The following is a 14,387-nucleotide window of genomic DNA, read 5'->3' on the forward strand; positions in this document are numbered from 1 at the left end:
CCAACAAGATTTATGTCATCAACATAAATAACAAGTATAACAAATTCTGATGCCATTTCTTTATAAAAATACATGGACAAATAACACCATTTATGTAACCCTCTTTCAACAAATATTCACTAAGTAGATTATACCACATGCGCCCAAATTGCTTTAAACCATACAAAGATCTTTGTAATCTGATTGAATACATTTTTCGAGATTTTGAATTTGCTTCAGGCATTTTAAATCCTTTAGGGATTTTTATGTAAATCTCATTATCAAGTGACCCGTACAGATAAGCTGTAACTACATCCATCAGATGTATTTCAAACATTTCATGTAAGGCTAAACTGATGAGGTATCGAAATGTTATGACATCCATAATGGGTGAATATATTTCTTCATAATCGACTCCAGGTTGTTGTGAGAATCCTTGTGCGATAAGGCGAGCCTTGTATCTTTCAACTTCATTTTTGTCATTCCTTTTCGCACAAAACCCCATTTATGACTAACTGGTTTTATACCAATATGTATTTGGACTACTGGTCCAAATACCTCTCTTTTAGCAAGTGCGTTCAATTCTAATTGAATTGCCCCTTGCCATTTTGGCCAATGAGATCTTTGTCGACATTCTTAGACAGATCGGGGTTCAAAATTCTCACTATCTTGCGTAATGTTAAGTGCAACATTATATGTAAAAATATTATCCACCACTATTTCAGATCGATTTAAATTAATCTCATCACCAGTAGAACTTATTAAAAATTCTTCGCTCACTTGAGTCTCCGGTTCATTGATTTCTTCAGGAATCTCAGAACTAATCAGATCCTAGGTCTCTTCAGGAGATCCCTTTATAGTATCGTTTTGATCATTTGTCGAGTTTATTTTTCGAGGATTTCGATCCTTAGAACCCAAAGGCCTACCATGCTTCAAGCGTGCTTTAGGTTCGCTAGCTCTCATGCTAGTAGATGGTCCTGCTGGCACATCAATTCGGATAGGCACATTCTCTGTAGGGATAAATGACTTAGTTATCCTTTTCAAATCAGTAAATGTGTCTGGCATTTGATTTGCTATATTCTGTAAATGGATGATCTTCTGGACCTCCTGATCACATATAGGGATACGTGGATCAAAATGGGATAATAATGAAACTTTTCACATAATTTCTCTTTAGGTTTTCTTTTTCTCTGCCCCTAATTGTGGAAAGTTAGTTTCATCAAACCGACAATCTGCAAATCGAGCAGTAAATAAATATCATGTCAATGGTTCAAGATAACGAATAATAGAGAGTGATTCAAACCCAACATATATTCCTAACCTTCTCTATGGGACCATCTTACTGCGTTGTGGTGGTGCTACTGACGCATATACATCACATCCAAAAATTTGTAGATGGGTAATATTTTATTCATGACCAAAAACTAATTGTGATAGAGAATATGTATTATAATGTGTCAGTCTGAGAAAGATAAGTGATGTTGCATGCAAGATAGCATGGCTCCAAACATTAGTGGGTAATTTTATTTCATAAGTAGTGGTCTTGCTATCAATTGCAGGCGTTTAGTAAATGACTCTCCAAGGCTATTTTGAGTATGAACATAAGCTACAAGATGTTCAACTTTTATCCCAACTGATAGACAGTAATCATCAAAAGTTTGAGATGAGAATTCTCCAGCATTGTCAAGGCGAATAACCTTTATAGGATAATCTGGGAATTCTGCCCTTAATCGAATTATTTGGGCTAATAGTTTTGCAAACGCCAGATTGCGAGATGATAGTAGGCACACATGTGACCATCTTAAAGATGCATCTATTAAGACCATAAAATATTTAAACAACCCACTTGGTGGATGAATAGGTCCACATATATCCCATGTATACGCTCTAAAAAGGTAGGAGATTCAATGCCAACCTTCATTGGTGATGGTCTAGTGATTATTTTTCCTTGATAACAAGCATCACAAGAAAATTCATCATTTGTAAGAATCTTCAGGTTTTTAATGGATGCCCACTCGAATTTTTAGTAATTTGTCTCATCATTATTGATCCAGGATGGCCCAAACGGCCATGCCAAAGCACAAAAGTATTTAAATCAGTAAACTTCTAGTTTACGATAGAGTGTGCTTCAATTGTACTAATTTTTAAATAATATAAGCCAGGAGATAAAGTTGATAACTTTTCTACAATGCACTTTTGGCCAAAAACATTCTTTACAATACAAAGATATTCCATATTCATTTCATCTATCGTCTCAACATGATACCCATTTCGGCGAATATCTATAAAACTCAACAAATTTATTCGGGACTTGGAGGAGAACAATACATTGTCTATAATAAGTTTTGTTCCCTTAGACAAAAATATAGTGCTTCTTCCGGAGCCTTCAATCAAACTTATATTACCAGAAATTGTTGAAACATTTGCTTTTTCCTTATGCAAATAAGAAAAGTATTTCTGATCTTTGAATATGGCATGAGTTGTTCCACTATCAATTACATAAATATCTTCATGATTGGTCTTTGATCCAAACATAATTTGAGGATTATCCATATTCTTCAAAATGACATAAATAAAATATATTATAATAAACATCATTATCAAAGCATAACTTTTATTTATCTACAATAATTACATAACCATACTATCTACTACAAACAATAAAAATTAAAATATTTATATTTTTACAGATTCATCACCGATCACATGACTTGTTTCTCCTTCCGAGAATGCAAAGTAATCAGCTACATCCAAATGCACAAAGTCTAAATTATCTTCAGAAATAAAATTTGCTTCAGCATTTTTCTCTATCTTCTTCAGGGAGGCTTGATATAGCTCAACCAGGTACTTTGGCGTACGACAGGTACGTGACTAATGCCCTTTTCCTCCACATCTATAGTATGCATTTTCTGTATTTGTTGCTTGCACCGCTTCATGCTTTTATTCCTTTCTTTTCCACTACTGGTGGTAGAGGGTACTTTGGTGCATTATTATTACCATGATTAGAGTTTCTTCCCCGACCACGACCATGACCACGACTGGGGTCACGACCTCTTCCACGCTTAGCTTGATAGAAGTTCGTCTCATTCGCTTCAGGGAATGGACAAGAACCAGTAGGTCGTCTTTCATGTTTTTTCATTAATAGCCCATTATGTTGCTCGGCTACAAGAAGATGTGAAATAAGTTCAGAATACTTTTTGAATCCTATCTCTCGATATTGCTGCTGCAGGAGCATATTCGAGGCATGAAAAGTGGTGAAAGTTTTCTCCAACATATCATGATTAGTAATATTATCACCACATAATTTCAATTGAGAAATAATTCTGAATATAGCTGAATTATACTCACTGATAGATTTAATATCTTATAGCCTTAAATGAGTCCAATCATATCGTGCATGTGAAAGAACGGTCATCTTCGGATGGTCATATCTATCTTTCAAATTATTCAACAGTATGAATGGATCTTTAACAGTAAGATATTCCATTTTCAAGTCCTCGTCAAGGTGATGACATAGGAATATCATTGCTTTGGCACGATATTGATTTGATGCCTGATTTTTGTCCTTGATGGTGTCTGCTAGACCCATCACATCAAGATAAATTTCAGCATCAAGCACCCAAGACATGTAGCTTTTGCCCGATATATCCAGGGCTACAAATTCAAGTTTAGAAAGATTTGGCATTATTTAAAAAAAGAAAGTTCGTACCTATGATACTTTCAAAGTATTTGCTCGAGGTGACAGAGTCTCGCGCTGATAACGTGTTATAAAATAAAGATTGTAAAGTAAAGACAAGTATAGCGAGAAACTGATATATTATTCAACTTCAAACTGATGTACATAATGAACTGAAAACTCCTCTATTTATAGAAGAAAGGAAGCAGCTGCGAGACATTCTAGGAAGCAGCTGCGAGGCCTTTCTTGAGTTGTTTGTAAGTTGTCTGCATGAGCTGCTTGCAACCTGCATGTTTAATAAGAAACTTCTGCAAATCATTTCATTGAGTTGCTTGCAACCTGCGTGCATCAGTTGTTTGTAGATAAACTTCAATAGAGTACCAAACGGATAATCTTCTTCACTATAGCGGAGTAATAAATGAACATTCACATTATAATTATTTTCATAACAGAGACAAGATTTTAATTGTGCTAAAAAGGTCGAAGACAGATAAGATTTATATTTAAGTACTTTACGTCAATGTAGCAAAATATTAAACATGCTATAATATATTATTATTAAGTCACCGTCATTTTTACATTCTCTTGATAGTATTTGATTTAATTTATAGAAAATTCTATTGGTGTGATTTCTTTTCAAAAGGTTAAATTAGATATTTAGTAAGATTATTTTTTCATTAACATAGTTAAAATTTTCTGTTTGTACTACAGAAAAATCAACAATACTATAGCTGTTGTTTTCTCTTATATTTTCTGGATATAATTAACTTATTTTTTAAAAATACAAAAAATAGTTTTTAAATTGTAAAAGTAAATTTTAGAAAGAAAAACAAAGATTTATAACTCTTTTGTTACGTATTAATTTCTCAAGGGAAAAGCTTCCCAACTCTCTTTTTTCTTTTTTTCTTTAAATGCCACTCTAAAGGGCTGTTATATAGGAATTAGCTAATGCATTCTCAATTTCAATTTTTCAATTCAATTTTTCAGGACATTTATGTCTTGTATATAAGATTTTTAGTTCAAAATTTCAGAGCAAAATTAAGTAACGACTAATTCTCGCCCCGTGGAACATTATGTCACCAATCTGTAGCTGCACATCCTAAAAAAGACAAAACTCAAAACTTAACTCTGATTGGTCCATTTCGTGTTGTTGTGGTATGCTTCATCATCCAATTCACATTCTAAGTAGATAAGCTTTATTGTCCTAATAAACAGACTGCCCAAAAACATTACTCATTTCTCCTTTCAAATTACATAGTGCCTCTGTTTAGTCCATTTTTTCTATGGCTCTAGCCATTCATTCCACTGCATTTTCTAGCATCCCAATCAGGTCAGTAACACTGAATTACAAATTTAGTTCTTGAGTATATGGTATTATGTAACTTTAAAAGGACAACCCGACGCACAAAGCATTTCGTATTCACGCAGAGGGAAGAGCCGCAACCCAAAGGGGTGTGATGTAGGCAGTTACCTGATGCAAGCATCAGTGACTGATTTCACGGCTCGAACCCGTGACCTATACGTCACGGAGACAACTACACCATTGCTCTAAGGCTACCCTTCTGTAATTCCATTTCTCGGTAATTCGAAGATTCTTTTAAATTGTGTAATCATTGTATCTAAAAGCATAAACTATTACGGAGAATGCACTTTTAATTACTCAATTATATTATGTCTCAACGCGCCGCCTCACCTGTGACTCTGATTCTTTTCATGAACAACCACGTGGAAATGCTTTTTGCTCTTTGGGCATCGGTTATACCATATTGAATTATGCGATCGTCTCATATGAATACTTAAACTATTAGAGAGTGTACATTTTTAATTACTTGATTATATTACGTCTAAACAAATTCTAGTTTTATCTTGATTCAGGGAGCTACATACAAAAAAAATTCCTGGGAAAGTTTCAACATGTTTATTATCTAGAAAAAGTAGATTGAATGCTGGAAAAGAGGTTTCAAGTGTCTGTGAACCACTCCCTCCAGATAGGCCATTATGGTTTCCTGGAAGTTCACCTCCAGAATGGCTTGATGGCAGGTTACATTAAGCTTCTCTTTTTTAGTGAATTTTCCTTTTTCTAATTGGTTTATTTTACAGATATATGATTTGTTTTTTTGTTCTTAAATTTCAGTCTTCCTGGAGATTTTGGCTTTGATCCCCTCGGATTAGGTACATAACATAAATGTCACTATTTTTTCTATTAACACTATGTGCAAATTATGAGAAAAAATGAGTCTTGATGCAATTCTTGGAGAAAATGAGGAGGTTCTCATTTCAGATTCAAGTTTAGTTGGGTTGGAACTTATCCGAAGTTACAGTTGCCGTTCATCGAGGCCTCGGCCACCGGCTCCCTTATCATCAGACAATGTTGCATGGACTCTCCAAAAATGCCGTTGTACCCATGTTGGATTTTCTAAAAGTGCACTACTTTTGGAGGATCTGACATGCACCCGGCGATGTTTTTGGAGAGTCCGGACAACATAGTCATCAGGTCACTCAACTTTGTTGACCTTTTGGTACATTGTCTTAGGACTTTGCGAAGACGTGTGTTTTTGGTAAACAACCGTCCCGGTTCCCTTACCATGGGGCGATGTTACATGGCCTCTCCAAAAATATTGTTGTATCCATGTTGGATCTTCTAAAAGTGCATTTTGGAGGATGTGACACGCACCCGGCGATATTTTTAGAAAGTCCGAGCAACATAGTTTACTCAACTTTCTTTACCTTTTGCTACACGGTCTTAGGACTTTGCAAAGACCTGTATTTTTGGTAAAAAGTCGTCCGGGCCTGGTCATTACTACCTCCTTTGTGAGGAGGCACCCCTACTCTCGAAGTTAAGGGGCTATTTTACCGAGTTTGGAATTGACACTTTAGATCTAGATAGACTGTATCTTGTAAATTAGAAATATTTTCTTTTTTTTCCCTTTCTTTTGGATCGTTTCGTTTATATTCTTTAATGACCATCAGTTGGATTTTTCAATTAAGCAATGGTCTCTTTTTCAGGGTCTGATCCAGAAACATTAAAATGGTTTGCTCAAGCTGAGCTAATGCACAGCAGATGGGCAATGTTAGCAGTAGCTGGAATTCTAATTCCAGAATGGTTAGAAAGTCTTGGATTCATTGACAACTTTTCATGGTATGATGCTGGTGAAAGAGAGTATTTTGCAGACTCCACAACTTTATTTGTTGTGCAATTAGTCTTAATGGGCTGGGCCGAGGGCCGAAGATGGGCAGATATAATGAATCCAGGGTGTGTTGATATTGAACCAAAAGTACCTCACAAGAAGAAACCAAAATCAGATGTTGGATATCCTGGTGGATTATGGTTTGATCCTTTTATGTGGGGAAGAGGATCTCCTGAACCAGTTATGGTTTTGAGAACTAAGGAGATCAAGAATGGTCGACTCGCTATGTTAGCTTTTGTTGGCTTTTGTTTTCAAGCTGTTTATACTGGACAAGGACCTATTGAGAATTTAATGTCACATCTTGCTGATCCTGGACATAACAACATATTCGCGGTACATAATTTTTCATCATCTTGACAAAGGGCAATCCGATGCACAAGGCATATCGCGTTCACGCAGGGTCCGTGGAAGGGCCGCACCTCAAGAGGTGTGATATAGACAGCTTACCCTAATGCAAGCATTAGTGGCTGCTTCCACGGCTCGAACTTGTGACTTATATGTCACACGGAGGCAACTTTACCGTTGCTACAAAGCTCCCCTTCTATCATCATCTTGACAATTTTCAAGAAAGATGTTATAAAAAATTTATGTGGTTTGTTCATCTTTTTAATATTCATCTTGTTCATCTTTGCAGGCTTTTGGATCCCAATGATGGTTTTATATTCAAGAATGAAGAGATTCAGAAATGATGATACTTACACCAACAATGTTAAAATGACTCCATTGTACCAAGAATTTCTCCTATATGTTAATGCATTCATGTAAATGAAATATCAATCTTGACAATATTGAGTTCCGTAGATTTTCTGACCTTATACTGATTTGTCAATACCAAAGTTTTGAAACATATGGTAGAAGTCATTCCAAAACAGTTGGCACTTAAGGATGCAGCTTAATGGTTAATGAAGTGAGTGAATAGCATCGTAGACCAACATTCAAATCCTAACAAAGGCAAAAAATGCATGATCTCTTTCGATTTGCTTTCAAATCCTAGCAAAGGCAAAAAATGCTATATGATCTATTTTGATTTGCTTACGCATCGCTAGGCTAAATTACCAGATACATGTGCCAGAGGTAATAGTTACCCGACAATAGTCAAGTGCGCACAAGCTGCTACTAATAATTACTCGGTATAATAGTCATGGGGCGCACAAGCTTGATAGAATAGTCAAGATGCGCGCAAGCTGAGACATCACTGTTATTAAAATGAAAGGTCATTCCAAGACATATGTGGTATATAGTGAAATCTGCCTAATTAATTAGTTCAGCGGAAAAGGCTCTACTACCATAGACAAGGTCAATTCAAGATTAACCTTTCTTTTCACCAAAAATTCTGAATCTGTTCTCTCAAACAACATTGTGTGTCATCTAGGACCCACCCCCACCCCTAACACTAATATTTTTCAAAATTACAACATACACGTCATCCCCCCTCCCCCCCCCCCCCAAAAAAAAAATCACACACCATGACACATCATCATTCCATTGTCCAAAAACAGACAAACCAATCAAGAAAATCAGTCAGCATACACCTTCCAAGAAAAGAAACAAAGAAATCCAATCTCTCGGGACAGCGGCTGATTGTTTCTTTAGGGGAAGGTGTCATGTCTAGTAACAAACATGGCCGCTGTTCCCCTTCTCCTTCCTCCTCTAGCAACCTCTCCCAAAAAACACCTTCTTTTTTACATCTCCATTTTCTTCCTCATTTTTCTATCTAATACACCATTTTCTTTCTCCATTTCAGAGGATGAGGCATTGATCAAGTTCAAAGAATCTTTAAAAAATACAACAGCTTTAGATTCAACTTGGCATAAGGGATCAAATCCTTGTGACAAGAACAAGAAATGGACTCGTGTTCAATGCGAAGGGAGCGCGGTCGAAGGTCTCCTTTTAGGTGAAGTTGGCCTCTCAGGGGAAATTGATGTTGATCCATTGATTGCACTTCCAGGCCTGAGAGTTCTTGAACTTGCAAATAATTCATTTTCCGGAACGATTCCTGAATTTTTCTTGCTTGGTGCTCTTAAATCTCTTTATATAGATGGAAACCAATTTTCAGGAGATATTCCTAAAGATTTCTTCTCTAAAATGGGATCTCTTAAAAAAATTTGGTTTTCAAAAAACAAATTTTCAGGACCAATTCCTGAATCTTTGGCCAACTTGAAATACTTATTGGAACTTCATCTTGAAAGTAATGAATTTTCAGGTCCTATTCCATCATTTTCACAGGCAAGTTTAACATCTATTGATCTGTCAAACAATAAATTGCAAGGTGAAATTCCTCAAAGCATGTCAAGATTTGGTGCAGACCCTTTTAAAGGGAATAATGAATTATGTGGGAAACAATTAGGGAAAGAATGCAACAAGGGAAAAGAGAATAATACTTTTCAAAGAGCACCAATGTCCAAGCTGAAATGGATAATTCTTGGTTTAGTTGTTAGTCTTCTGTTGATAACGATTCTTTTTAAGGCCAAGCGCAAGGAAGATCATTTCGACAAGCTTGGAAAAGAGAATCTTGACGAGGGGTTGCACGTTTCAAGCTCGAATAGGAAGAACACGAGCATTCATAGTAAGGGAGGTGATTCGGTGCATGGATCATCGCGAAGGGGAGCTGGATCGCAAAGGGGTAAGGCCATGGGCGATCTCGTGTTGGTAAACGAGGAAAAGGGTACGTTCGGATTGCCTGATTTGATGAAGGCAGCTGCTGAAGTCCTTGGGAACGGCGTATTAGGATCAGCTTATAAGGCAAAAATGGTTTATGGACTGTCTGTTGTGGTGAAAAGGTTGAGAGAGATGAATAAAATGAATAGGGATGTCTTTGATACAGAGATCAGGAAAATTAGCAAGTTAAGGCACAAGAATATATTGCAGTTATTGGCATATCATTACAGAAAAGAGGAGAAGTTGTTGGTATCTGAGTATGTTCCCAAAGGCAGCCTATTGTATCTGTTACATGGTATGACAATTTTTTTTTCCAGCTCCTATTTCAATTCACCTATTTCAATCTTTAAGGTGTGCAACTTCTTTTTTGACATTTGCATGAGTATATATATTTTACCGTTATGGGTTCATATCTACTATTTATTGATATTTTAGTGGATTTGAAGGAGAGCCTTGGCGTAGCTGGTAAAGTTGCTGCCATGTGACCAGGAGGTCACGGGTACGAGCCGTGGAAATAGTCTCTTGCATAAATGCAGGGTAATGCTGCGTACAATAGACCCTTGTGGTCCGGCCCTTCCTCGGATCCCGCGTATAGTGGGAGCTTAGTGAATTTTTACACATAAATTTATGTTTTGAGTTGAAAGTACTGGGTTCAGATGAACTCGGTAATCTATACCTGCATCCGCCCCTGGATATACACTTTGTTCTTTATGTAAACTATCCTAATTTTGAAATTTCACACGTACTTTTCAGGTGATCGAGGGATATCACACGCTGAGCTAAATTGGCCGACGCGCCTAAAAATCATCCACGGAGTTGCTAGTGGAATGAGTTTTCTTCATTCTGAGTTTGCATCATATGTGGTGCCTCATGGGAACCTCAAGTCAAGCAACATTCTACTAACTGAAAAATATGAACCACTTCTCTCAGATTACGCCTTCTATCCGCTAATCAACAACACACAAACCGTTCAATGCCTTTTCGCTTATAAATCCCCAGAAGCCATACAAAATCAACAAATCTCTCCAAAGAGTGATGTCTATTGTCTTGGAATCATAATACTCGAGATCCTTACAGGCAAATTCCCTTCACAGTATCTAAACAATCAAAAGGGTGGAACCGACGTTGTACAATGGGTGCAATCAGCAATAGCTGACAACAGAGAATCAGAATTGATTGACCAAGAGATAGCAAATGCAACAGATTCCATTGAACAAATGGTGAAGCTACTTCATGTAGGAGCTGCTTGCACTGTAAACGATCCGGAAAAAAGGATTGACATGAAAGAAGCATCAAGGAGGATAGAAGAGATAAGTTTAATTTGATGGACATGAAATTTCCAAAAGGTGATAGGTTAGATCAGGAAGGCCAAAAAAAGAAGTAAGACCATTGTGAAGGTTACACTTAGTTTCGTTATCGGCCAGAGCTCCTAGCCCTTTGATTCTGTTTTATCTCAGTCAAACTCTACACATCTGTCGATTCATTCTTCGTCACCTACTTGGTAGTAGGATCATACATACATATAGTATGTATATAGAGAAGGTACAAAAATGGAAGAGCACTCAAAGATTAGTCAAAAAGTGTTAAATGACTAAGTAGTGGAGGATTGAGAAGGGCTTATTTCAAACAAATGTCACATTCTTTGTTCAACTTAGAGGAAAAAAGAAGACGGACAAAGTGGAGTTGAGGTTCATTTGACATTCCCTTTGGTGAATGCAAAGCTCTGTGGCCAAACAAAAGGAGTTTACTTTATACAAGAACCAAAATGAGACTTATAAATAGCCAAAACATAATATTTATGCATGAAGTTGCCTTGATTTTGCATGTTCATCTATTAAGCAATAGCTTATTCATTTAAGTAATAAGTTCTTCTTCTAATTGTACATCTTCTGGTTTATTGTATAGTATGGTTTTCTTTTAGTTAAAAATGAGACTTGGATCTCAGGCTTAGATATCCAAACTTGCACCAACAGTGTGATTATCTCTGCACTGATCAATTTCGACATAGATTTTGAATATAACCTTCCGAATTCCCCCATATTCAGTTGATGTGAGCTCACATTTAGTGGCGGAGACATCCTTTAGTAAGAGATGTCATCTGACACGGCTTCACAAAATGTTTTACTTATATATATGCCTGACTAAATAATATTTTTATAGAAAATCAATATTTATATTTGCAGAAGAGTGACACTGACACTGCTTGAAAATAATACATAATATCGCAATTTGGTACAGAAAGTAAAGTTTAAAAATCACTACATCGGACCTACTTACAAGTAGAATTGTGATTATAGCGACGATATTTACGCAAAATGCTACATATGCCACTGCGAACGTCACACACTATCTAACATGCTCCAATCAGGAGAGCATCAGGTGTTAGTTACAAGATGTTCTCTAGCTTTGAATTCTAAAACTGAAGTGAAGCATTCAGTAGAATATATAAATGAAAGGCTCTATATGTAATCCATCTCTTTCTATTTATTAATTTAAATTTATAAGTTAATATAGTTCTTCTTAACTCCGTAACAACATAAGAAGTCTAAATATACTCTTTACATTTCATTTTGTTGGATGAACGAATAAAGTCTCATATTGATAGCTGAAAAGATTAAGAGTCTACATATAAGATATAGGGATCTCTTAATGACGTGAGGCCTTTTGGGGAAAATTGTGTGAGTTTGGTCCAAAGCGGACAATATCACACCACGTTAAGAGTATCTTTGAGTTAGTTTGGCCCAACAACTAGTATTAGAGTCCAGGTTCAGCAGGACAAGTCGAAATTAGATGAAACTTGTATGATTGGACTCATATTCGAATGAGTGTTTGAGATTTGTGACTTTTGGTCGGGTTCTGGGGTGCGGGCCCAGGTTGACTTTTTGATTTTTGATAAAGATCGGAGCTTTATTGTTTTTTGGCTAGATTTGAGCCGTTCGGAGGTCGATTCACTCGGGAAGGAATTTCTAAAGTATTAATTTGGCTTGCTTGAGGTAAGTATCTTTGTATATGGTCGAAATAGATTTCGGCCTTCCTACGTTCGATCGAGTTCAAATGATAAGAAGTCGGAGTGAGATTTTGGGAGTGAGCTCCAAAGTCAGTACTAACGAGCCTCGAGTCCGAAGGTTGCTCGAGGAGTCGGCTCGATAACCTTATCGAGCTCGGGACCGAATCGATCCGCAAGGCACTACTTCGAGGTCGGAAATGCACGACGCCCATCCTGAAGGGCAAACTCGAGCCAAGACCGAAGGGCTCGACCCAGTAACGAGTCCGAGCCAGTATCAGGCTCACATACAAGAGTCGTTGCAACCGCACCAAGAGAGAGAACCTTGACGGGAATCGAGGAAGAGACAAAACATCATGAGTCCTTCACTATATGCTTTATTTTATTATTTTTTGTAATGACCCTCTGCTATAAAGGGAGAATCCTTGTAAGCTAAAGGCAGAGGAAAAGAGAGGGAAACAGACGGAATAGATTGGAACAAAAAGATCTTTTCTCATATACAAAGATATCTCCTTGTGCCCGTTTTACTGGATCTTATTCATTCTTTCTGTTCATCATTGTCATTCTCATAATCAAAATACTTGTATTGTTATCTTTATATCAAATGGTAGTTACGTATCCTTAGAACCATACATAAATTTAACATTATCCAATTTTTCGGGTAAAAAATTTGGCGCCCACCGTGGGGCTAAGGATAACAGTGATTTTTTGGTATAAATCTACAGTACACACCAACTTACAAATTCAAATCACCAATGGCTTTACCTATCGACCATGAAGCCGGCCTTCAAGATGAAACCAACAACTTGGCACCCGGGGTCGAAAGGCCACGCGACGATGTTACTGAGGCTCGAATCGAAGTACCCAAAATTCGAGCTGAAGTACCATTGGATGTCAATTTACAAATAGCTCTGGAGGCGAATCAGCGTTCTGAACCGAAAAGAAGCATTCAGTGCGGTACTCGATCCGTAGCCCGAGACACCCATAACACGGGGGAAATCGGGGCCAGCTTGCGTATGATCTTCGAGATGCTATAAGCCCAACAAGTAGCGATAGCTCGGTTACAGATCCAAACTCATATACAAAGCAGACCGGGTTCCAATCCGCTTCGAGAAATCACCCCCAGAACGGAGCCCTCCATAGTGAAATCAAACGAGCAAGAATCGGGGACCACTCTCGAAATTACTAAATTGCTCGAGGAGCTCACAAAATGAGTCGAAGCCAGCGACAAGAGAGTGGAAACGTACAATGCCAGGGTCGATCAAATCCCAGGGGCTCCCCCAATGATAAAAGGGTTTGATTCGAAAAAATTCATACAAAAGCCTTTCCCCCCGAGTGCGGCACCAAAACCAATCCCCAAAAAATTCTGTATGCCCGAAATTCCCAAATATAACGGTACGACCGATCCTAACGAACATATCACCTCTTACACATGTGCCATCAAAGGTAACAATTTGGAGGACGATGAGATCGAATCTGTGTTGTTAAAAACGTTCGGGGAGACCCTCTCGAAGGGAGCAATGATCTGGTATCATAATTTACCACCAAATTCCATCGATTCTTTTGCCATGTTAGCAGATTCATTCGTAAAGGCACATGCTGGTGCCATAAAGGTTGCGACAAGGAAGTCAGACCTATTCAAAGTAAAGCAAAGGGTTAATGAAACACCGAGGGAATTCGTATCCCGATTTCAAATGGAACGCATGAAATTGCCACCGGTCACAGACGATTGGGCCGTACAAGCTTTCACCCAAGGGTTGAACGAGCTAAGTTCGACAATATCACGTCGGCTGAAACAAAATTTGATCGAGTATCCAGCAATAACGTGGGCAGATATACATAACCGATATCAATCGAAGATTAGGGTCGAGGATGATCAGTT

The 14,387-nt window shown here is 37.5% G+C and overlaps 2 protein-coding genes across 2 annotated transcripts; both read left to right on the top strand.

Annotated features, from left to right (window-relative positions):
* Positions 1–4,827: 4,827 nt before the first annotated feature.
* On the top strand, positions 4,828–7,655 carry LOC107785376 (photosystem I chlorophyll a/b-binding protein 6, chloroplastic-like). The gene is made up of 5 exons (XM_016606667.2): positions 4,828–4,985; positions 5,531–5,695; positions 5,790–5,827; positions 6,662–7,176; positions 7,478–7,655. The coding sequence occupies exons 1-5, from the start codon at positions 4,939–4,941 to the stop codon at positions 7,493–7,495; spliced, it is 783 nt and encodes a 260-aa protein (XP_016462153.1). The 5' UTR covers positions 4,828–4,938; the 3' UTR covers positions 7,496–7,655.
* A 693-nt stretch (positions 7,656–8,348) lies between these two features.
* LOC107785377 (pollen receptor-like kinase 3) lies at positions 8,349–11,461 on the top strand. The gene is made up of 2 exons (XM_016606669.2): positions 8,349–9,796; positions 10,255–11,461. The coding sequence occupies exons 1-2, from the start codon at positions 8,464–8,466 to the stop codon at positions 10,824–10,826; spliced, it is 1,905 nt and encodes a 634-aa protein (XP_016462155.1). The 5' UTR covers positions 8,349–8,463; the 3' UTR covers positions 10,827–11,461.
* The last annotated feature ends 2,926 nt before the right edge of the window (positions 11,462–14,387 follow it).

This window comes from Nicotiana tabacum, chromosome 21 (genome assembly GCF_000715075.1).
Source record: "Nicotiana tabacum cultivar K326 chromosome 21, ASM71507v2, whole genome shotgun sequence".
Classification (NCBI taxonomy): Eukaryota; Viridiplantae; Streptophyta; class Magnoliopsida; order Solanales; family Solanaceae; genus Nicotiana; species Nicotiana tabacum.